The 23,267-nt window shown below is 42.7% G+C and overlaps 11 protein-coding genes across 11 annotated transcripts; 9 read left to right on the top strand and 2 right to left on the bottom strand.

Moving 5' to 3' along the window:
• Positions 1–1,177: 1,177 nt before the first annotated feature.
• FSST1_006988 (uncharacterized protein) lies at positions 1,178–2,048 on the top strand (the record flags this gene model as incomplete). Its single annotated transcript, XM_083236556.1, has 2 exons — positions 1,178–1,455; positions 1,511–2,048. The coding sequence occupies 2 exons, from the start codon at positions 1,178–1,180 to the stop codon at positions 2,046–2,048; spliced, it is 816 nt and encodes a 271-aa protein (XP_083082949.1).
• Positions 2,049–2,259: 211 nt separating this feature from the next.
• Positions 2,260–4,200, top strand: FSST1_006987 (cytochrome P450; the record flags this gene model as incomplete). The annotated part of the gene is made up of 8 exons (XM_083236555.1): positions 2,260–2,487; positions 2,538–2,607; positions 2,658–3,053; positions 3,110–3,281; positions 3,339–3,449; positions 3,500–3,764; positions 3,820–3,980; positions 4,035–4,200. 8 exons carry the CDS (start codon positions 2,260–2,262, stop codon positions 4,198–4,200), a joined length of 1,569 nt encoding a protein of 522 aa, XP_083082948.1.
• An 860-nt stretch (positions 4,201–5,060) lies between these two features.
• On the top strand, positions 5,061–6,236 carry FSST1_006986 (uncharacterized protein; the record flags this gene model as incomplete). The annotated part of the gene is made up of 3 exons (XM_083236554.1): positions 5,061–5,350; positions 5,412–5,478; positions 5,529–6,236. The coding sequence occupies 3 exons, from the start codon at positions 5,061–5,063 to the stop codon at positions 6,234–6,236; spliced, it is 1,065 nt and encodes a 354-aa protein (XP_083082947.1).
• A 393-nt stretch (positions 6,237–6,629) lies between these two features.
• Positions 6,630–8,641, bottom strand: FSST1_006985 (cytochrome P450; the record flags this gene model as incomplete). Its single annotated transcript, XM_083236553.1, has 9 exons — positions 6,630–6,789; positions 6,852–7,012; positions 7,084–7,354; positions 7,409–7,519; positions 7,574–7,754; positions 7,808–8,200; positions 8,258–8,327; positions 8,384–8,476; positions 8,537–8,641. The coding sequence occupies 9 exons, from the start codon at positions 8,639–8,641 to the stop codon at positions 6,630–6,632; spliced, it is 1,545 nt and encodes a 514-aa protein (XP_083082946.1).
• A 316-nt stretch (positions 8,642–8,957) lies between these two features.
• Positions 8,958–9,988, top strand: FSST1_006984 (uncharacterized protein; the record flags this gene model as incomplete). Its single annotated transcript, XM_083236552.1, has 4 exons — positions 8,958–9,024; positions 9,088–9,192; positions 9,241–9,521; positions 9,575–9,988. The coding sequence occupies 4 exons, from the start codon at positions 8,958–8,960 to the stop codon at positions 9,986–9,988; spliced, it is 867 nt and encodes a 288-aa protein (XP_083082945.1).
• Positions 9,989–10,347: 359 nt separating this feature from the next.
• Positions 10,348–11,486, top strand: FSST1_006983 (uncharacterized protein; the record flags this gene model as incomplete). The annotated part of the gene is made up of 3 exons (XM_083236551.1): positions 10,348–10,687; positions 10,736–11,009; positions 11,072–11,486. 3 exons carry the CDS (start codon positions 10,348–10,350, stop codon positions 11,484–11,486), a joined length of 1,029 nt encoding a protein of 342 aa, XP_083082944.1.
• A 625-nt stretch (positions 11,487–12,111) lies between these two features.
• Positions 12,112–14,016, bottom strand: FSST1_006982 (O-acetylhomoserine aminocarboxypropyltransferase/cysteine synthase family protein; the record flags this gene model as incomplete). Its single annotated transcript, XM_083236549.1, has 7 exons — positions 12,112–12,387; positions 12,442–12,535; positions 12,589–12,733; positions 12,787–13,207; positions 13,260–13,619; positions 13,670–13,753; positions 13,813–14,016. 7 exons carry the CDS (start codon positions 14,014–14,016, stop codon positions 12,112–12,114), a joined length of 1,584 nt encoding a protein of 527 aa, XP_083082943.1.
• A 554-nt stretch (positions 14,017–14,570) lies between these two features.
• FSST1_006981 (cytochrome P450) lies at positions 14,571–16,157 on the top strand (the record flags this gene model as incomplete). The annotated part of the gene is made up of 6 exons (XM_083236548.1): positions 14,571–14,594; positions 14,653–14,778; positions 14,831–14,915; positions 14,970–15,038; positions 15,090–15,674; positions 15,736–16,157. 6 exons carry the CDS (start codon positions 14,571–14,573, stop codon positions 16,155–16,157), a joined length of 1,311 nt encoding a protein of 436 aa, XP_083082942.1.
• Positions 16,158–17,387: 1,230 nt separating this feature from the next.
• Positions 17,388–17,730, top strand: FSST1_006980 (uncharacterized protein; the record flags this gene model as incomplete). The annotated part of the gene is made up of 2 exons (XM_083236547.1): positions 17,388–17,472; positions 17,537–17,730. The coding sequence occupies 2 exons, from the start codon at positions 17,388–17,390 to the stop codon at positions 17,728–17,730; spliced, it is 279 nt and encodes a 92-aa protein (XP_083082941.1).
• Positions 17,731–17,781: 51 nt separating this feature from the next.
• FSST1_006979 (uncharacterized protein) lies at positions 17,782–18,375 on the top strand (the record flags this gene model as incomplete). Its single annotated transcript, XM_083236546.1, has 3 exons — positions 17,782–18,124; positions 18,182–18,217; positions 18,332–18,375. 3 exons carry the CDS (start codon positions 17,782–17,784, stop codon positions 18,373–18,375), a joined length of 423 nt encoding a protein of 140 aa, XP_083082940.1.
• Positions 18,376–19,579: 1,204 nt separating this feature from the next.
• FSST1_006978 (Alpha/Beta hydrolase protein) lies at positions 19,580–20,905 on the top strand (the record flags this gene model as incomplete). The annotated part of the gene is made up of 1 exon (XM_083236545.1): positions 19,580–20,905. One exon carries the CDS (start codon positions 19,580–19,582, stop codon positions 20,903–20,905), a length of 1,326 nt encoding a protein of 441 aa, XP_083082939.1.
• Positions 20,906–23,267: the final 2,362 nt, after the last annotated feature.

The raw sequence follows: 23,267 nt of genomic DNA, 5'->3' as shown, positions 1-23,267 counted from the left end.
TGCTTCCATCAAACTCTGAAACGAGTAGTACAGAACCAGATTCCAACTCTGACTCTTGCGATCATGTGAGTGAGGACTTGATTGCAATCCCAGACAGCCTGGTGCGTTTAGATGCTTTTCATCAAAGTCCAGGTGAGCTTTCACATAATTCTTCTTCTAATATGCCTTGGAAGCTAATGATATCGAAGATCAGACACATCATCAGAGTGCAATACAAACTAAAACACCATGCTCATGTGCTCATTCGGCAATTCATAGCCCTGTGATATCCTCATTGAGCTCGAGAGTCAATGCCGATCATAGCAGCTTCTCGACCACCTGCAATTCCCAGTCAAGCCCAACCAAGACAAGGCCAGTGTTTCAGCGCACATCCCAATGCCGTTGCATGAGCATGACCCTGAACATTCTGGAAAAGATTCACAGTCTTCCAACCATAACCAGCTTTCGCAATGCAGAGAGATCCTTGATGTTCTTAAAAGAGTCAACAGCGAATTGCCATGGACTTCTACATTGCCAATCATGCCGTAGCTCTACCAGACTAATGACATTTTCTATCTTGCTTCTTGAAAAGAAGATAGGTGTCTTGGAGGGCATAGCAAACTACTGGGAGGCCAGGATTGAAGAGGGGGACGGCAACGACACGGTATGTTTTGGCGAATATCAGATCAATAGTACCCATGAGCGGTGCGAAGTCCTAGGTCTCTTGATCATACTCCAGGTGAAGCGTCTTGAGCGGTTAGCCAACATTTTCATCAGCCGGGCGGAGAAGAAAGAGTGGTTATCTCAGTATGCAACGCTGAAGCCTGTCGTCACAAGGATAAGGGAATTGCGAAGTACTCTAGAGGAAATGAGAACAGACATAGAGGGTTGAAAAGGTCAATTTATTATGCAGGGCAACCATTTATGTATAGCATAAGAACCAATCATAGCCAGTATCTTTATATCATGTTGCATCAAGTTGCTTCAATGCACCGATTGGTTACGGTATATTACCAAAACGGGATAGAATCGCACAAGCCGTCCGCATTGTTTTTGACAATCACAAAGCGGGTGTCAAAGCGCTCAGCAAAAGAAGAGGTTATAAATAGCAGTTGAGTATCTATTCATCCCAGCTGAAGAAAGGCAATCTCAGTAATGTTTCCCCATTTTCGGCGTGATGACCCAGCACACTTCCAAAATGCCACGACATGTAGAAACCACGATTAATTACTACAAAGACCCTGGTGATGGATCTTTACACCCAGACGTCACTGCACGCAAGAGGAGCACCTTCAACCAGCCATCTGTTGATCTCAAAACCACTATACACGACATCACTGGAGAAGAGGATAAGTATACACTGGATAAAAACTGCTTTCAGTTTTGTCGTCACAAGACTAGGCTAGAACAATTTCAGGATGAGGACCTTATTAAAAGCGTTTATTATGAGGAAGTGAAGCAGCTCCTACAGCAAGTGTAAGCCAAATCATACGCCCCGGATCCCAAAGAATGCTAGCTCAGTTGAAACTAGCACAAAAGCCACGAAAGTGGTGATCTTTGATCACACTATCCGCCGACCGAATCCCACCGCCGCAGACCCTGATGAAGAGCGCAGGCCAGTCAAACGAGCGCATATAGATCAGAGCGAGTGGGCAGCTATCAACCAGGTGAATCGTCATCTCGGACCTGACGGCCCTCGACTACTGCAGTCTCGATTCCAAATCATCAACTTCTGGCGCCCCATCAAAACCATCTACAAAGACCCCCTGGCTGTATGCGATGCGGACTCATGTCTTGACGAGGATATCGTCCCAATCAAGCTCATACATCCAGGTTGGGTGGGCGAGCCATGCACCATTCTTCCAAATGAGAATCATCGTTGGTATTACAAGTACGAACAAACGCCTGAAATGGTCTTGTTGATGAAGTGTTACGATTCAAAAAAGGTTGGAAGGGCTTGGAGGACCCCACACTGTGCTTTTACAGACAGCGAGATGGATGGCAAAGAGGCTCGACAGAGTATCGAAGTGCGGGCCCTTGTATTTCATGAGGATGACATGCAGACTTAGATGTTGCTCGAAATCGCTTTATAAGGTTTGAATACAAGCGCTGTTGTGCTGTGGTAGCGTTGTAATTCATTTCGGGTTATTACCTTTTTTGTATAGATTAGTGCCGAGAGCGGGTTAAATAGTCACACCAGTAACCGTAACACAACACCAAGAATATCTGTCTCCAGCGCGACTCGAACTACGACCTTCGGAAGACTAAAGCACTTACATAATGACGTTAAGCTGGAGTATCATCGGCTCTAACAGCAATCATGTCATTGAGATGGTCATTTTCATTGTATCTCTAGCAAGTATCCTCTTTGCATTTTCATCGCTTAATCCCGTCATTAATGCTAACCTAATCAAGTGCTTATTCTATGTGACATATATCGTGGTCTTCAATGTCTTCTTCCATCCCTTGGCTCACTTCCCCGGGCCGCTACTCGCTCGTTCAAGTCTGGTTAGTACACTGAGTTGACATCTCACTCGGAATCTAATATCTTCCCATAGCTTTGGAGAATCTATCATTCTATGGGTGGTCGTTTTCACTTAGCCATACAAAAGCAGCACAGTCAATTAGGTAGACCGGTTTGTGTAGTACCTAGCCGGTCACCCAGCTAACCTTATTAGGCCCTGTCGTTAGAATATCGCCCAACGAGCTATCATTCTCCTCAGTTCAGTCATGGAAAGATATATATGGTCATACTACACAAAAAGGTCACACAATGGTTAAGAGTGAGTTTTATAACATGTACGGGTCAGGATTTGAATCGTCGTGCATTGGGAGTGAGAGAGACCCGAAAAAGCATAGCGGTATGAAAAAGACACTTTCGGGAGCCTTCTCCACCAAGTCTCTATCACAACAAGAAGACATCGTCCAAAGTTGTGTCGACGGATTTGTTCGTCGACTTGGACAAGATGGCACGACTAAAGTTGGATTAAATATGACAAAATGGTTTGAAATGATCGCATTCGACATTTTGGGTGAGATGGCATTTGGAGAGACTTTCCATTGTATAGAGAAAGGTAGGCTTTCATGACTGTCTCTGTACTGTTTAGTTTTCTAACTGAAATTGATCTAGGAAAACCTCACTATTGGTCAGACATGGTTGTCGAACATTTGTTCTTTATCACGGTACTCGACAACCTCCGCCGTTTCCCTTTGATAGCGGCTATAGGACGACGACTGCTACCTAAGCTCACTGTGCGAGTTCGTGACAGACATTCCGGATATAGCAGAGATAAGGTTGCCAGGTATATCTATAGTCGTCGCAAATCTGAGATAAAACGCTGAAGCTAACGTTGGTTTAGGAGACTTAGTGTTGAGTCAGGGCGGCACGACTTTCTCTCTACGGTCGCTCGTAAGGTGAAGAGTGGCGAGATTTCTCAAGAAGAGATGACAGCCCATGCATCAACTTTAGTGTTTGTCTGGCCCATTGGGATGGATTTTAACTAAACTGATCACACGACAGAATTGCTGGTGGGGAGACTGTTGCCACCTTTTTGGCTGGTGTAACGTACTTCCTTCTCAAGACACCAAAAGCGTATCAAAAGCTTCGGGCCGAGATACGTGGCAGATATGCATCTGGCGATGCGATCACTACCATGTCAACAGCGCAACTTCCATACCTTCAAGCTGTGATTTCTGAAGGCTTGAGAATCTACCCTCCAGGGTCACAAGGGTTTCCTAGGATCTGTTCAGGGGCCAGTATTGGCGGGTTCTGGATCCCACAAGGGGTAATAACCTTTTACCTGGCATTCAAGGCCTACTTAAACTTACAAGTTGCCATAGACCGAGGTTTACACCAGTGCATGGACAGTCACTCACGATGAGGAAAACTTCCACTCTCCGTATGAATTCAAGCCTGAGAGGTGGCTAGACGACAGCTGCAACGATAACTTAATGGCTAGTCAACCTTTTTCACTTGGACCCCGGGGTTGTGTTGGGGAAAAGTGAGTATTTCTGGCACTATGAGGCAATTAATGTTACTGACCTATCATGAGCAGCTTCGCTTACATGGAAATGGGTTTGATTCTAGCGAAAATGCATTGTGAGTATGATCTAGAGTTGGTGGATGAGAAATTGGATTGGCTGGGAGACAGTAGACTACATGTTATGTGGTGGAAGCCAGCCCTCAATGTGAGGTTTAAAAAGGCTCGAGTTGATCATTAGGGGCCTTGGCGAGTTACAGATAGAGACTCAGTATCTTTCAAGAGTTTTCTTTACTGGCCCCGAAATTTCATTTTAGAGGCATAACCGCAATTGCAATTAACCTAGACCACTTATCATAGTTTTTATTTTACTTCTACAATTCTCACATACCCAAAGGATTCAAATTTTCTTTAATATTATACTCAATTACTTTTAACTTACTTAGAAGTCAGTTGTAAAAAAAGTCATTATTAGGTGTTAGCTGACAGCAAACCGCATCGACTCCCATCGATCAATCAGACATTTTCTTTTTACATGGGAGCTGATCCCGATGAAATTTTATATGCCATCGCTTCTATAATGTTTTGAATTGTTGCAATTAAAACTTACTGCACCTAGGATAACCAGCTTACTGTGCCTCCCATTCAACAAAGTTCTAGATAACTTGTTTTTCTTTCAGTACTACCCTGTACCCCATTGCACGGTCTCAATCTTAACCCTTGTAAATCACTGATGTACAGAGATCATTGAGGTGAATACCCAAATTGGCAAATTGAACTAAACTCCGATTGGCTCGGGCATCTTTCGGGCTCTAACCGAAATAGGTGCCTCCACGAGTCCACTGTACACCATAAGCTCTGCTGATCTTCTCCTATAACAAAACATCAATAATTAGCTTTTAGATATTACAAACGATCTACTAGGGGTCAAACATCGCGTTCCGGGATAGGAAATGCTCCGAGATGTAAGTTCGTCCATTCCGTCGCCATCAAAGTCTATTCCAATGCACGATCGAACACTAGACTAACCATTATCTACCTTCTGTAACATCCCAACCGATCCCGCACTGTCGTACCAGTACTTACTTCATTAAAGTCACTATGACAGCTGCTGACAAACACGCTGATAAGGTTCCAAAAGGGGACGCAGCGTTGTGCGTCATATCCATGCAAAAGCTGATTGACGGCGATGAGGCAACAAGTAATCAGCTGTTAAAGGCTTGCAAGGGCCTGGGTTTCTTCTACCTCGATTGCCGTGGGGTTGCATCCGGCCGTCTCTTGGAGGAAGTTGAATCGATGTATGAGCTTGCTACCAGTTTCTACAACCTACCACAGGAGGAAAAGTTGAGATGGTTCGTCGACAGAGACCACGATGAAGATCTAGTCTTTGGGTAAGATATATTTCCCCAAACTCCCGAGACTTCAATTCGCTAATCATAACTACAATGTTAGATATAAACCTGCTGGGCATGGTAACGGTCCGGTTCAAGGGAAGAAGGATGGGTTCGAAGGATTAATGGTAAGATCATCCAAGTTGATATGACCAATGGCGGCTCACTCAGTTGACAGTTAATGGAGCGGCCAATTTCACATATGGAGGATCCTGCGGAATTTCTAGGGCCTGAAGCGATTGCTTCTAGGCTTTTTGGGCTGAAGAAGGCCATAGCTAGCCTCAGAGAGATCAGCATTCTCCTTCTTACTCGTCTGTCTGCGGCCTTGGGCTTGGATGAAAGACAGGCTTATGAGCAATATCACCGTAAGAATGCGGTTTGCCCAACTGCTCTAGGCCTATTAAAATATACTCTTGCAGAGGAAGCACCGGACAAAGTAGGACAAATTGCCCACACAGATGCTGGCAGTCTGTCTATAGTCTTCACTGAGGTCGCAGGCCTCCAAGTCCTAAAGCCCAAAGAAGAGGAGTGGTATTACATCGCGCCTAAGCCTGGACACGCAGTGGTCAACGTCGGCGATGCTCTGCGATTTATATCTGGCGGAGTTTTGGAGTCCAGTCTTCATCGCATAATCCCCCATAAGGATGAGAAGACTAGACACAAGTATTCTATCGTGTACCTGCTGCGTCCGGAAATGGATGCCGAGTTCACCGATGCGGAGGGGAAAACGTGGAAAGGTTTAGAGTGGACAAACAAAAAGCACGCTGTGTTTCGTGCATCTGAAGATGAACAGGCTAAAGGAACGTATCTTACTGGGAGAGATGGCTACGTTGGACACTGGGACCCAGATGTCGATATGGACGCGCAAGTTATCGCTGTTGAGTAATTTGTAGACATTTAACAACATAGAATGTGGTATGTTGCCACTGTATTTAGTGATCATAGAGATATATTGTTGTTGAGAATTTGGAACCGCCCACACTTTAAGTAGTACATCTACCAAGCAGGACATCACATCGGGTATGGTGATGTGCGGTAGGAAGTTCTCTGCACTAAACACAGATTTGATATCAACCACTGCTATTTGAAGTTTTTAACTAACCTGTCTTCTATAGCTACTGTGGTTTGATAAGCAATTTTGGTTGCTTTATATCAATTCGTTTTTTAGGTCATCTTCATTCGAGTGTGCAACATATATTTATTCCGGGTAAGTAGAAATCTCCATCTATCTATAATACAAAATCTCAAGTACGTCAAAGGTGAGATAAGGATAAGAGAATTAGAGACACTTTGGCTTTACCCTGATCTTCATGACTGGTTTCTGCCAGAGTGTATGCATCTCTGACTGAGCATGCCAGTCTAGTGATGGATTTGATAGTTCTAGATCGTATTTAAAATGCATTTTGGCGAGAATAGTGCGCATCTCGAGCCAACCAAGACTGTGCAAAAGCCATTGATTAGCATATGAAACAACGCACACACATGAAAACAAGCCTCTTACCTCTTGCCTAGACAACCCCTAGTTCCTAAAGAAAATGGCTGGCTAGCCTCTCGATCGTCTTCTACCGTCGAGTGAAGCCACCGCTCAGGGTCAAAAGTCCACGCATCGTGGAAGTTGTCGGATGACATGGACGCTGCAAAGGGGTTGGTCGAGACAACGGTCTAGTGCCAGGAAGTCAGCAACTCTCTGCTGACGAGGAAGAAGTGTTAGGATCAAATTGGGGACTACATACCCCACCAGGAATAAATTGGCCATCAACTGTGTCACCGCCCTCGGGTACGACGCGTGGCAGAGGAAAGGGAAGTGGCGGGTACATTCTCATTCCCTCAAGAATAACTGCGTTCAAATAAGGTAATTGAGATGTTGCTGTATTGTCAATTTCTTGATATGACTGGAAGTTATTCCGAATCTCGTCTTGTAACTTCTTCAATACATCCGGTGTCTTGAGGAGATAGTAAGTGATGCATGATAGAGCCGTGGCAGTCGTCTCGCTCCCAGCAATTCTGTGACGCCGATTAGCAGACTAGATTCGAAGAGGTTGACTAAAGAACTCGTACACAAAGTCTGAAGCATGTGCCGCTATCTGAATGTCAGATATATCTTCGGATTTTCTTGCCTCCATAATTTTAGTTAGAAAGTCTTTGCGGCCACTATCCTGTGCCACTCTCCTTTAACTTGAGTCAGTAAAGTAGACACGATATTAAATTCTAACCAGAACTCACCTCTTCACAAGACCCAAAGTATATGCTTCATGCTTCCTAGTATCCTCAATGAGCTTTTTGAGTAATTTTGGGAACATAGTCTGAAAAATGGCCCCTAGCCATGGAAAGCGATTGAAACAGTCAGCGAGAGCCCCCATCCTGAGACTTTTGACTACAATAGAGACCCAAAAGTGCTCGGTACCTGGAAATATTCGGGTTAGGCAAAAGTAATCCAAGGGGCGATTATAGACTCACCAGATGAGACTCCATTAAAGGATTGGCCGAAAGCCAAGTCGCCAATGATGTCGAAGGTCAGTAAGTTGAACCACATGACAATGTCGATGCCACAACATGAGGAATCAAGATGTCCAATCTTATCCATGAATTGATCGATGGCTTGGTTAATGGAACTCTCTTGCTCGCGAAGTGAACGGTCTGAAAAGGCATCACGCAGATATCTTCTCATCTTTGCATGCTGCTCTGGGTCACGTTCGCTCACGATTGAATGAGCCTCGGCTGCAAAACTACCGCCATCGTAAAACTCGCTTTTAATGAAAGGTTGGTGGCCTTTTCTTTTGTCGTATATATCCCGCCACGAGGCTGCAGTATTGAAAGAAAGCTCATTGGGAGCGATTCTGACAACAGGACCTGGGGAAGATAGTCAGAGATGATCTAGTATACGGAGGTTTCTTGAGTATTACTAACCATACTTTTCGTGAAGCTTGAGCATATTGTAGGGCTGTCTGCCTCCTAGAAATCGGCGACAATGAGAAAGCTACCGAGTGGTTGGTATGAGATTGATGGTGCTTCAATTATGGGCTTTTCACTCACATTACTAAACTTGGCACTAAGTGGTCCAGGGAATCGAGAGAGAGGGTGTTTTTGCACAGTAATGAGCTTGACAATCACACAAAACCCAAAGAACTATGATACGTCAGTCCATGAGATCTTCTTGGCTATATTAGAACTGGATGGAATATCTACTGATATGACTGATGCAACGAGCATCTCGTAGCTAGGGCTGCAGAGGCGTTTGAGACTATCGGCGTCACCCGCAAACACATATTCAATCCAGCGATGATTCGCCATGGGTTCGATATACAATTGCGGCGAGAATGTAAGACGTGATATTGTTTAGAAACGTAACTGAAATTCGGTGCGAAATGCAAAAGAATCGCGTTATAAAACCTATTAGATGGTGAGTTTATACGTGGTAAACATCACATCTCTCGCCCGAGGCTACACCGTGGTCGCGCTTGGACTTCGGGCTGTCCGAATTGGGAAACCGCCCGATAGAATTAATAAATCCTATAATTGTGACCTGCTAACAAAAGTGAAAGTAGCACGAAACGTTTTCAATTTTGTCATCTTTGTGGAAATCTAGAATAAATAGATAGTAGCCGAAATGACAACTCTACAAATTCAAGAGAAGGATATTCCAGACCTGAGTGGGAAAAAAGCGGTAGTGACCGGTTAGTCTCACTTCTACATCAATTCACGCTAGGAACGTTACTAATTCAACCGGGCCAACACAGGAGGATCATCTGGCATTGGATGGGCCACGGCAAACATACTTGCCAACAAGGGCGCTCAAATCTACGTACTTGACCAGCAGGAGCCAGATTCGCCTGTGCATCACGGTATAACTTATCTGCATTGCGATATTTGCCAATGGTCTGATATAGTAGCTGCCCTAGAGGCGGTCGGGACTTTCCATATCGCTGTCGCAAATGCCGGAGTAAGCGAAGACGCCGATTATCTCAACGATACATTTGACGATAATGGAGACTTGGTCGAGCCCGTGTACAAGGTTATTGATGTCAATCTCCGGGGAACACTCAACTTTGTCAAGCTTGCAATGCACAGCATGAAAAAAAATTCTGTTGAAGGCAGCATTGTCATAACTTCAAGTGCAACGGCATATTTAGCGGAGCAGTCTTTGCCCGTATACAGCGCTACCAAAGCAGCGGTTCGTATTGGCGAAAGGCATTGTCCCATGGTAATTACTGACTTTCATGGCAGCTGATCAACTTTGTTCGAGCTATGCGCTCGACGCTCCGAGACAGCGGTATCACCATCACTTCAGTTGCCCCAGCCGCCACCATCACCAAACTTCTGCCGCCAGATTTAGCAGCCCCGATTATAGCAGCAGGATTACCTGTGAGTAGTGCTTACTTTGTCGGACTGGCTGTAGCATACTCGGCAACAGCTTCAGAACAACAAAAGGTACAAGCCTACGGGAAAGACACTGAGGAATGGAAGCGATCACCAGGGCGCTGGAATGGCCGAACTATCCTGACATTGGGAGATAGATACACGGAACTTGAGGGCCCCATATCTGCTGGGCGCGAGTTGTGGTTTGGCAAGGAGAATGTTAGCGAGACTAGGATGCAGCAAGCAGCTACAGACTTTAGACAGCTGAAAGGTCACGAGTAACCCCCATTATTCCAATTATATACGTGTTTCCAACGAACTGAAAGCCTTTGCATCAATATCTCCTGTGTAAATGTTCGCCATGTTTCCAATTTAGCCTTGGTCCGAAATCGCGCTATTCCCCAAGATGGAATTCTGCCGATTGGAAAATGTCCAGGGATAAACCTAGTTAGCCTGGTTCGCCTCACTTTATTTTCATTTGTTTGGATTTTGAGTTTTGTAGACTCTATAGACAGATTAGATTTAAAGCTTCCTCCTCTTCTTTTCTCGTCTTTCTTCGTTTCGGTAAATCATATCCGAACAGCCGATCTAACTCGAACTACACAATTACCAGCACAGGTCTTACACTGCAACACTCAAAGATGGCATTGATGACACCACTAGCATCAATATTACAACTCATCGCCCCCAAATGGTTGCATAGCTACCCCGAAGCGAATGAAGCAGTCCCTAGGCCCCTTGAGAACCAGGACGAAACCACGAGATCTCGATTTGTCCCCCGAATTCATCCCCTGGAGAAAGAAGTGTCTGAAGAAGTGAACAAATACTTCCTAGATAATTGGCCTTTTCCAAATGATTTAGCCAAACAGAAGTTCGTGGCGGCGGGCTTTTCACGTGTCACCTGTTACTACTACCCGGTTGCCCTTGATGACAGGATAACACTTGCTTGTCGGCTACTGACATTACTCTTTCTAATTGATGGTGAGTTTCAAAAGACGGATTTCATGTCTCTATCTAACTGTAAAATAGACTTACTAGAGCATATGTCGCTTCAGGATGGTTCAGAGTATAACGAAAGGCTGATCCTCATATCCAAGAATGAGATGGTTCCAGATCCTGAGATTCCAGTGGAATGGATCACTCACCATCTATGGAGAGACATGCGAGCTTGTGATAAGCAACTGGCAGACGATATTTTAGAACCTGTCTTCACCTTTATGAGGGCTCAAACAGATAAGTCTCGGTTACATATTAAAGAGCTTGGACAGTATTTGGAGTACCGCGAGGGTGATGTCGGGAAAGCGTGAGTTTCACACTCGAACCTATGAGCTCATTATTCAGGTTATATCGCTAACTCATTCACAGCCTACTCTCAGCACTGATGCGCTTCAGTATGAAGCTTCATCTTACTCCCAAGGAACTAGAGTCTGTGAACGATTTAGAACTGAATTGCTCAAAACATATCTCTGTTATTAACGATGTATACAGCTGGGAGAAGGAAATCAAAGCATTTCATGAGGGACACCCAGAGGGTTCGGCTGTTTGCTCGGCCGTGTCAGTCTTGTCAAATGAAACCGGTCTGAGCTTTGCTGCGTCTAAACGAGTGCTGTGGACCATGTGTCGGGAGTGGGAACTTGCGCATATCGATCTAGTTAAGGAACGAATGCATTCAATCCCTGCGTGTAGCGAGGACTTGAAAGCTTTCATCAAGGGATTGGAGTATCAAATGAGCGGTAACGAAGCATGGAGTAGATCAACACCTCGATACAATAACGTGTAGATTGCAATGGGGGCTCAAGTATCGAATGACGATCTTGAATTTATGCTTTGGCTTTTAGAGAATTTCGATAGATTGTACTCCGAGAATTGACAATAGATCCCGATATAGAACTCACTGTAACTTCTTCTATCTCATTATTGATACAAACATGACTTCTGTCTCTGAGCTCATGTCGGCTAGAAAAATGTGCTTGTTGATGTGTTAATGGTAATAGCAAGTTCTGGTGTATTGAATCACCGGTTGGAAGCTTATATTTTATTTATGAAGATGCTATCAGTAGAAAAGAGCGTAGCAGATTGGATATGATCACCAAATGAATAGATACGGTGATTTTAACCTTCCACAACTCATCGAGGAATGAATATGGCCCATAATACATCGAAAGAAGGCATGTATTATGGTTTTAATGTTTTAGGACTCCTTTCTCCGATGTTGTTATCATCTGTGACACGATGCTTATTCATCTAGGGAATGCACAAGTATAGATAGGGTGGTGTGTCAAATGGTCTCAAAAACAAGTTTTATATGTGCTATGCCTTATGTATGATGTAAAATGGCATACTATGTTCTATAGACGAGTAACTCTTCCGTGGCAGTACCTCTCGACAGGAAGGTTTTACCACCCTTAGGCCGAAGGTACCACTACCTCCTGATGACCAGGCAGGGTCTGCAGACTGAGAGGAACATTCGACCTCGAGGTGTTGATATCAGCATCCGTGTACTCAATTTTTCTCATTGTCTTCTCGCCTGCTTCCATCTTGGCAGTAGCTTCACGGACCTTGATCTCCAGTTTCTCATTATGCTCAGCGACGAGTTCATCTGGCAACTTTGCGAGAGCCTGGGCAAGATCGCCAATAATGTCATCAACATCTTCGGTCCCTACCGAAAAACGGATGAAGGCCTCGAAAAGGTTAGCTACACCGTCAAAGTCGATAGTTAATTATATTTGACTTACAGGGGTAATGCCCGCCTCTCGTCTGTCCTTTTCGGACATGATAACATGCGTAGAGTTCCACGGATGTGTCGCCAATGTTTTCGAATCGCCAACACTGGAATTGTTAGCTCATTCATTCAGTAACTTCAGAAGAATTGAGGGCCCTACTTGGTCTGGTGAGAAATAATCTTAACAAAGTTGAGCAGCATCTTGCTTGCTACATCGCCACCTTTAGGCCCAAAGGACAGTACACCTCCGAAACCCTTCCTAAGGTATTTCTTTGCATTTTCGTGGTACTGGTTGTTCTCGAGGCCTACATAGTATGTCAGTAACTGCCCCTCCTATACATCCTCATGTAGTACTTACCAGGATAGTTAACCCACGCAATCCTAGGATGAGATTCCAAAAATCTTGCAACAGCCATGGTATTGGTAGCATGACGCTCGCATCGTAGGCTCAAAGTTTCCATTCCAATTAGTAGCTGCTGAGCAGATGCAGGGTTGAGGGCTGACCCGACTTCCATCAGAATGTCAAGCCTCAGAGCCATAGCAAAAGCTATATTCCCAAAAGCTTTCCAATAGGAGAAACTCATAGGTCCATCTTTCTGAAGCATTTTCGGAAACCTATCGCCAGCCTCGCCCCAATTGAAAGTACCGCAGTCAATAATGACACCGCCAACAACGGTTCCATGGCCGCCCATCCACTTGGTAGCTGAATGTAAGATGATATCGGCACCAAAGTCGATAGGTCTACACCAGGTTCCACATGCACCAAATGTATTATCAACCTGACTGTTGTTAGAGAAGTGATTGACAGAATCATGAGGAATGGAAACTTACGACAAATGGAAGCCTGTTCTTGCGAGCCAAGTCACCCAATCCTTTAAGATCAGGCACGCTGCATCGAGGGTTTCCAATAGTCTCGACGAAAAGCATCTTGGTCTTGTCGTCGATGTGCTTAGCGAACTCTTCTGGCACTTCCTGTGTGGCCCATCTAACGGTGATTCCAAGGCGCGGCAGGAGTGTTTTGAAAAGACTGTATGTGCCACCGTAGAGATTGATAGACGCGACGATGTTGTCACCAGCTCCAGCAAGACAGATGATTGTGTTGAATATGGCAGCTTGTCCCGAAGCTGTGGCAACAGCTGCTGTGCCTCCCTCAAGAGCTGCGGATCGCTTTTCAAAAACGGCAACAGTAGGCTTTGCAAAAGATGTCAGTTTGGCTTTTGATGGTGGGAGTGAGAGCTTACATTGGATATGCGGCTATAGAAGAATCCGCCTTCTTTCATGGAGCAGATTCCTTTAGCGTGTTCACTGTCGGTGAAAACAAAAGACTAATCAAGGATGTTAGATGCCACCGATGCTATTGGCACACGGCAGTGACATAACTTACCACACTGTTGTAGATAGGCACAGCTCTAGCATGTGTCTCTCTGTCAGGCCTATGACCTCCATGAACTTGTATCGTATCATAGCTGAATCCATCATCAAATCTTTCTGTCTTGTATGGCTGAAGTGGATCATGAGGCAGACCATTGGCAAAGTCCCCGTTTGTCCCTTTTTCAAGGATGGGTTCGTTTCCATTGATACTGGACATGATGACTACGGGAGGGATTGAAACTTGTTTTTTGTTTGTCTATTGTGGTTCCAACAGCCGACTTGGTCTATAAGAATGTCATCGACATTGGAGTCGAGGTGGCTCGGCGTCTTTCCCATTTAGGTAACGCCGTCTTTTTCGGAACTTTGCGCCAATCGGATATGAGCTTGGGCCTACCTCTGTTTTCGACGATTCTCCATTCTATAATACATAGTAACACATTGTATTCATAATTCGGAGTGGCAGTCTTTATTGGCACTACTCAATTTCAATAACTCGCCCACTTGTCATTACAGTTACTGACTATCTTCAAAATGGGGTTAATTCTCGAAATTATACCGATAACCTTTCCAAGGCTACGCCATGCTTGTCGCCAAATTAGCTGTACCATGCCAGCGGCAAGTCTCTTGATCACATGTTGCGTGGTTATTATGAGCTACTCTTATCTCACCCGGAAGAACCAACGTTTAGTGCCTGGAGTCATGGTAGTTGGAGGAAACGATAAGCCTAGCATAAAAAAGAATCGCGAAAGGTTTCGGACGAATGCCAAGGAAATGCTACAGGAAGGCTACCAAAAGGTATTGACATCGTAAAGCTAGTATACGCGCTGAAAGAATTCAGTCTGACACGTTTCAGACAGCCGGGGGGTTCTTTTATGTTCCCAGCCCACTCGGAGAGCGCCTCATGATACCACTGAAGTATCTTGAAGAGCTCAAGTCCGCTCCGGTTGAGCATGTGGATTTCGTTGGGACATTTATCGAGGTAAGATGAAGGCCACCAAATAAGATCAAGAGATCCATACTAACTCATAAAGATGTTTGAAGGAAAATACACCACTATGGGCAGTCGTTCAACGCTGCATCCTCGTGTCATCAAGGCCCAATTGAATCAACATCTAGGTACGTCTCGATTAAGCTATGATGCTTGGTTTCAATGAAATGTTAACTTTTAAGCCGACGTGATGCCTGCTGTACAAGAAGAAATTGAAGACTCGTTTCGGGACTTATTTCCAAAGTGCCACGGTATGTCCCTCTATCTTTTAAACATCCTCGGACTGGTACTTACTGATCAAGATTGGACACCTGTCCCTGTGGTCGATCTCATGACCAAGATCGTTGCAAGGGTATCTAGCCGTATGTTCGGAGGTACTACTCTTTCACATAACGAAAAGTGGCTCGACGCATCTGTCAAATTTGCGCTTGACGGATTTACTGGTGCCCAGAAACTCAAACAATATCCAGAATTTCTAAAGCCATTTGTGTCTCGCTATCTACCTGAGATACAAAGAATCGCCTCGTATTACGCAGTTGCTGAAGAAGCAGCTATCCCATTACTGCAAGATCGCGAGCGTACGAAAGAGAAGGCAGTCGATTTACTGTACTGGATGGCTGAACAGGCTGAGGGTGATGAAAAGCAGCTGAAATTCCTTGCTGGTATTCTCCTCAAAGTTAGCTTTGCCGCAATCCATACCAGTGCAGCGGCTCCATCTCAGTTGATATTCGACTTATGCGCCCATCCTGAGATTACTGAACCTCTACGACAAGAGTTGGACAGTGTTTGCGATGTTGATGGTAGGATAGATAAGCCGGGGTTCCGCAACATGGCCAAGATGGATAGCTTTATGAAAGAGAGCCAGAGGTTTAACCCCCTCCTACTGAGTATGACATTGATTGTTGTTTATGGTCGAATGATTACAATATGAGCTAACTTGGGGATTAGTTACCTTCGAGCGCATTACCCATGCACCCTTCACTCTTTCTTCCGGATTTATTATCCCAGCAGGCACAACAATTGGAATTCCAACACAAGCAGTCACAATGGATCCTTGGCTGTGTCCCAACCCTGAAAAGTTCGATGCATTCCGTTTTTCTGATCTTCGGGCAACTCAACCAGAACTGGATGGACGCTTACAATACGTCGCATCCAATGCGTCTTCTATGAGTTTTGGGTATGGAAGACATGCGTGTCCAGGCCGCTTCTTTGCTGCGCAAGAAATAAAAGCAATCATGAGTTATATCCTACGAGAGTATGACATGCGATTCTCAGAGGGTCAGACACGCCCGGAGAGCTTTCCTGCTGAGACCCAATTCCTACCAGATTTGATTGCGACTGTTGAGTTTAAGAAACGGAGAAGTAACTAGCAATGTAGTCTAGGTTGGTGGAACTGAAGGATAGAGTACTGTATTATTTCAGAAAGAGGAGAGTATTAAAGTTAAAAACACATTACACTCTTTGTTACTTGTTATTGCTGAATAGATACTTGATCCGAATGCAAAGGTCATAATCATAGAACAGCTATGTTGCAAAGCTATTAAGATTGCCGACGCCTATAAACACATCCAGCCTCTGTGGAAATCGAGCACATGACCTCCAGCCCAACAGCTATATACTCCCAACCAGTGAATACGCCGAGCTTTTTCCGATAAAAGGGTACAGAATAATGCGGAAGTGGGAACTGTACAGGGTATCTCAGGGAGAACAGTAAAAGATATTGGCATTATCTGACTTCGTAGTTCATCGTGCTGTTTGGTTATACTCTACTAAGGATAACTTACCTCAACACTGGTTTTCTCGACCCTATGTCTGTAAAAGGACGAGAAATTAAACTAAGAACTAACAAACCATTACATTAGGTCAGTAGATTCGGTCTTTAATTATCACTAGGCAAGGCCAAGCCGTGAATTTTATCTCGGCCTGCTTGGCCTTTCCTTGACGCACATAAAATTGCTTATAACCTAAACTCAAGATTCCCAGCAACGTCGCCATTTGATAAGGACCTATCTAGTATGTAAGCACTAGATAAGTTCCTTTGACGACGTGAGATTCTTGTGGGTTTATTGAGGAGCACTTATGCGGGTCAGTCATCATAGTGTCCGAAAATGGGTTTGTCCCGTCCCGTGGTGCAACAACGTAACCCTTGCTTCTAATATATAGATAAATATTAATTGAGAAAATTTTATTTTCTACGATCTTAAATTGATCAGATTGATTATTTCTTGTGATTTAATTAAGATCTCATTGTAAGTTCTACATAGAGTAATTTTCACTTTGCTGTCTTCTTACACCCGGTTCCTAGTACAGCAGAGACCCATACATATTATAGACCTCGATCAAGTATGGGGTTCGCTGGATGGATTTGCCCTCTCTATCATAATGGTGAGATTTAGCAAAATAGCCCCACAGGTCTGTCGGGTGAAAGACTATATCTGGCGAGCCCGATAGCAGGCATATATAAGTTCACCTCTTTTCTGTTATTATCTGCATCATTCTTCTCGATTCATTTTTCCAAGGGACTAAGACAATTCAACTAAATTAAAAGTCTTGGTTAAATTGATTCTTATATCTATCACCTCGTATTGCACGATACGATCATGGAGACCAACCCAGATACTTTCAAGATTCCGAACCTGTTCGGAGTCAGCGGGATAGTGGCCGTTGTGACAGGCGGTGGCACTGGTAAGGAACAACAATTATTTCCTGTTGTAAATCTATGGACAGCAGTTTCTCATCAGCTATAAAGGAATTGGACGAGTCATAACTCAGACATTGGCAAACAATGGTGCATCTAGAGTTTTCATTCTCGGAAGGAGGCTCGAAAAACTCCAAGAAACCGCAGGAACCTCGCCTCACAACATCACTCCCATTCAGGCAGACGTTACCTCGAAGGACGACCTCGACAAGGCAGTCTCCCAAATCACTGATCAAGTTGGATAAATCAATCTCTTAGTGTGCAATGCTGGAGGCCCTGGTCCCCATTTTTATGGAATGGCAGAAAATCCTACCTTGACACAAGTGCGAGACTTTGTATGGGAGAACTGGACTCCAGAAGCTTTTACTAAGCCCAATGATCTCCATGTCACTTCAGCCATGTTTTCGACAATGGCTTTTCTAACCTTATTAGACAAGGGAAACTCAAAAGGCAATCTACCCGGTATCAGCAGTCAGGTGATTGTCAACGCCAGCATCTCATCTTTCATCCGTAGCACCCCGGGCTTGTTTGGGTATGCCACAAGTAAAGCGGCCGCAAACCACTTGATGAAGATTCTGAGCACTTTCTTGTCGCCCCATCAGATTAGAGTGAACGCCTTAAACCTAGGCACCTTTCATAGTAAGTTCTCATGAAGAAAATCACAGTTGAATCGAAGTGTCTGACATAGCATCTTAGCCGACTTGACGGCCCCAGCGATTGGGAAAGCTCCAGGTTTTACCCCCGAAACTATACCTGCTGGCTGATTAGGGGCGGCTGAGGATATAGCTGGAGTGATCCTTTTCCTGTGCTCCAGAGCGGGTTCCTATGTTAACGGGCTATCCCTAGTTGTCGATGGAGGCTTACTTACACAAGTGCCTTCTACGTACTAAGATCTTTAACATTAAATAGTGTTTTATAGTGCAGCTGTTACATGGCTATGAGCTACCACTTGGATGATATCATTGAATAGGTAGCTAGGTCCATAACGTACAACAAATAAATGAAAGAGAATCAATTTCGGTAACGCTGACCATACTATCCCGGAGTCTTTGGGCTAGAATATGAAGACCTTTCAACAACGTGTGATTGAACTTACTATCTATATATCTATTTTGCTGAACAATGGTTTTAATTATTGAGCTTTCCTTTTGGAATAGATATATTTGACAAGGCATTTAACTAGCGAGTAATATAAAGAGACTGAAGTTTAGAAGGTCGGTCCTTTCCAAGACTCCTACTCTTCTCGTCCTCCTTCGTACTTCCGTTTTTGGGCGGAGCCCAGGGTAGGGTTTGCGGTAACTTAGGGTTTGACGGCCCAGGATTATTCTAGGTACAGTACATCCGGTCGATACATGTGTGCATATAATGAATGGTTGTGATTTCCGCTACAGCTAGTAATTAAATATGCACTTAGGGATCGGTACGTAGTTTCTTACGAGCTGCAATGAAATGTGACCAATTTAAATTATCAACAACTGATTTGTGGCTGGAAATGCACAATTCAAGTCTACGTTAATTATGAGTTGGAAAGTTCAACTAAAACCAACAAACGCCCGCCGGGTGAACATGACACAGTACAATGCAAGGAAATGAAAGGATCTAATTTGCTTATCACTCGGTCATATCGGCATCATTGAAAGCCGCCATGCATATAATGTCAGCATTAACTACAGCCATTGACGTGTTGTGGGGGGCGGTGCAAGGTCAAGCTGACAAAGGCTACTAAGCCATTTGAAGTAACTCATTCAATCGTTCGAACAACAGATGAGTATCCTGACCACTTTGCAGAAAATAGATACCAGGCAATTATACAAAACTCTAAACGAAAGAGGTAAGACATTCGAACATGCATGGATATGAGTCGTCATCCGGCTATAAGGCACGGTGGTCTGTTGCTATCAAAAGTATTTAAGTGAACTACAATACCAGTCAAGGAAGGCCTTCGTTCTTATCATCTTCAACACCCAAACCGACAATAAACCCATTGACACCTTACAAGATTCTCGGCCTACAGCACATAGCAGCGATAAGCGCCATGTTTGCCATTGTACTTCTCACTTGGAAAAAATCATCTATTGAAACGCAGACTGACCCATGAAATTCCAGGCAATCTGCACTCAAGACACGGGTTCATATCCGCCCAACGTCACCATCACCAACACTACCACGTCAATGTATCCTCTCAGTGATGACACTGAGTTCGCTTTCATCTTGAGCGAGTATCTTTCACTCGCTAACGAAGGAGGGAGTGCCACGGGAGAGGTCTTGCGTGCCGCTGCCGTGATTGAACCCAACGATGGCGAGAGTTGGTATCGCGAGTTCAAGTTTCTTGCCGATAGTATCTACGCCCAGGCAGTCGGGGCTGAGAAGGCAAAGGCATGGGTATCTGCTCGATCGGCGTATTTCCGATCCTCATCCTACTATCGAGCCTCCGACTTCTTCTTGCATGGCAATCAATCCGATCCCAGAATCTACACACTTTGGCAGAAGCAGAATGAGAGCTTTACGAAAGCCGTCAATCTTCTTCCACGACCCCCAACATTTGTTCAGTTGAAAGCTAAGAACTTCACTGTCCCTGCCTACTTCTTCCCAGCTGATCCTGAGCTCCCTGCCGGGAAAAGCGTGCACAACAACAAGCGCGTCCCAACAGTCATTGTGGGAACTGGATATGATGGTTCCCAAGAGGCACTATATCACAGCAATTGTCGCGAGATCATTCAGCGTGGCTGGAATTGCATCACATATGAAGGTCCAGGACAATCCACTGTACGCAGACAGCAAAATCTTGGCTTCAAACCGGAATGGTGGGAGGCCGTCACACCCGTGGTTGACTACGCTCGTAGTCGAGGCGACGTTGATCCCGAGCGAGTGGCTCTAATTGGTGTCTCATTTGGGGGTCTTCTTGCGCCCTTGGCTGCAACGCGTGAACACAGACTTGCCGCTGTGCTTGCTATTGATGGAATGCTCAGCCTCCAACGCGCCATCCTCGAACAGTTTCCTGCTGCACTGTCTAAGCTCTTTCTGTCAGGAAATGGGACTGCATTTGATGAGGAGATATTGGGACTTCTCAAGAATCCAAAAATCCCTACGGCTCTCAGCTGGGGTGTCAATCAAGGCATGTGGTCTTGGAACACCAAAAGCCCATTTACCTGGCTGACAAATGTCGGGGACTTCCATCTTGATGAACGAGACCTCGCCAAAATTACGTGCCCTGTCTTTGTTCCATCTGGGCAAAATGACAAAACCGCTCCTCAGCAGCCAGAAGAGATGGCTAGGGCTCTGGGCAAGCAAGCGCACTACTTCTTGTTCAAGACTGAACTTGGTGCTGGGGAACATTGTGCGCTTGGTGCTGAACAACAACTTGCATTGGAGACTCTTGGCTGGCTGGATGGAATATTCTCCAAGGTGAAGTCGGATTGAGGGTCTAAGACATTATATGCCCATTGGAAAGCGGTAGACCCTAAGCTTCCTCCATTCCAGAATCATTCGCCTACATCTCCTTGGAAAAGGTGTCTAGCTTCTTAGTCATTTCCTCGCTTGTTGCCAGGACGATTTTGTCGTCCATCTATGAGCTAGATTCCAAAGATAATCTAATTCTGTGAGTGATTAGGAACGTAACACATACGAGGTTTCATTTTGAGAGTGTTGGAATGGAAAGTGATGGGCTCAAAGTCGAATACTGTTTTAAGGCTTGTCGCAGTTACTGGTGCAAAAGTGACTACTTGTTTAGATACACAGTAAAATAAGAGAAAATACTTCACAGACTATTATTTATATACTTGAAGACACAGATTAATGTTCTAGACCTAAAGCGTTATGATGGGATTTAGTAATGGAAACGGCAGGTATGCCTTGTTACAGTGAACTCTATAATGTCACTGTTACATTTCCATCTTCAGTGAAGACATTGACCTTATATATAAAGACTAAAAGAGAAATCCACCTTTACCACCGCTATAGAGAGCTAATGTCTTAGTTGGCACGGCCGATGCAATGCGCTTGACTAGAATTAGATATTAGCTTAAAACCTCCCTATTAACAATAGCACTATATCTTACCTTTTATTTTTTTTATAATCCTTAAGCTTTTACCTAGGCCTTCTTAATTTCCTCTAGGTTTTTAATAAAGGTTAATCTATCTATATAGATTAAATTTTTAATAATAATTAAATTTAAGGTTCTTTTAAAATAAGGTTTTTTCTATAATATAACTCTTTTAATATAAACCTTATAATAAAGGTAATTTATAAAGAAAGCTTTTATTATACTGAAGATAATAATAACTTTTTCCTCTTATAACCTTAATTAACTAATAAGCTAATAATATATTACCTAATTAAATAAAACTAACTATTAATTAATTAATCTTAGTCTTATTATATATAGTTAACTTATTATAATTCCTATATATAATACTAATTATTATTAAGCTAAAGGCTATTAATCTTAGTTATTACTTTAATAGCTTATATTCTAATATAATTAAGACTATAGTTAATTATAATAAAGATATTCTTTATTGAAATTATTAATAGTATAATTATATAAGGATTAAGCCCTAGTTAATAATATTATAAATCTCTTATAATAAAAGCAGTATTATTTAATTAATTAACTAGATAATCTATACTAAGCCTTTAGCTTTAGGCTTCTTTATTTAGACTTCTTTTAGTTATATACTTATAATCTTAGGCTATAACTAGTATACTATAACTTAAAGGCTTTAGCCGCTATTATTACCTGCCTCTTTAATTAATTAAACTACTTATTATATAAAATAATTAGCTCATTAAATGCCTTAAAGAACTTATTTTATTATTTAAATAGTTTAACCTTTTCCTCTAAGATAACCTTTTTAAGCTATTATATTTCCTTTAGCCTTTCCTTTTTATTATTTTTATATAAAATTAAAAGATTTAATTTATAGGTAAAGGCTATTAGTTTAACCTTTATAAAGGTATCCTTCTTTTTTATTATATAGAGGTTTATTACTTCTATATATAGCTTAATATCTCTATTATATTTAACTATAGTCTTAATTGCATTAAATTATAAGCTATTAGGGTAATAACTAGAACTAATAGCCTTTAGCTTAATAATAATAGTTAGTATTATATATAAGAATTATAATAGGTTAGCTATATGCAATAAGACCGGGATTAATTAACTTAATTAGTCTTACTTAATTAAGCAATAGTAAGTAGATATCTTTAACTTATATATATGCCAGTAATTACTTTTTATTTTAATTATTATATTAACTTATAGTATTATTAGCTTACTAATTAACTAAGGTTATAAGAGGAAGAAGTTATTACTATCTTTAGTATAATAAAAGCTTCCTTTATAATAGCCTTTATTATAAGGTTTATATTAAAAGAGTTATATTATAGAAAAAACCTTATTTTAAGAAAACCTTAGATTTAATTATTATTAAAAATTTAATCTATATAAATAAATTAACCTTTATTAAAAACCTAAAAGAAATTAAAAAAGCTTAAGTAAAAGCTTAAGGATTATAAAAATAATATAAGGATTAAAATAATTATATAATATAGTAAAAGGTCTAGTTATATAACTTAGTTTAATTAACTATAATATTAAGTAAATTTATTTTACTTTAGCATTTTAACTTTATATTAAACTCTTAATTATATATATAAATTTCTTCCTTTAACTTTAACTTAAATAGAGTTTCTTATAGCTTAGGCTATTATAGCTAAATATATAAGAAAGCTATTACTTAAAATACTTATATTTATTTTTAATAGTTTAAATAAATA

This window comes from Fusarium sambucinum, chromosome II, assembly GCF_050947815.1.
Source record: "Fusarium sambucinum isolate potato_lamoka chromosome II, whole genome shotgun sequence".
In the NCBI taxonomy this organism is placed as follows: Eukaryota; Fungi; Ascomycota; class Sordariomycetes; order Hypocreales; family Nectriaceae; genus Fusarium; species Fusarium sambucinum.
The sequence above is the reverse complement of the archived record's forward strand: the minus strand, read 5'-3'. Positions and strand labels throughout refer to the sequence as shown.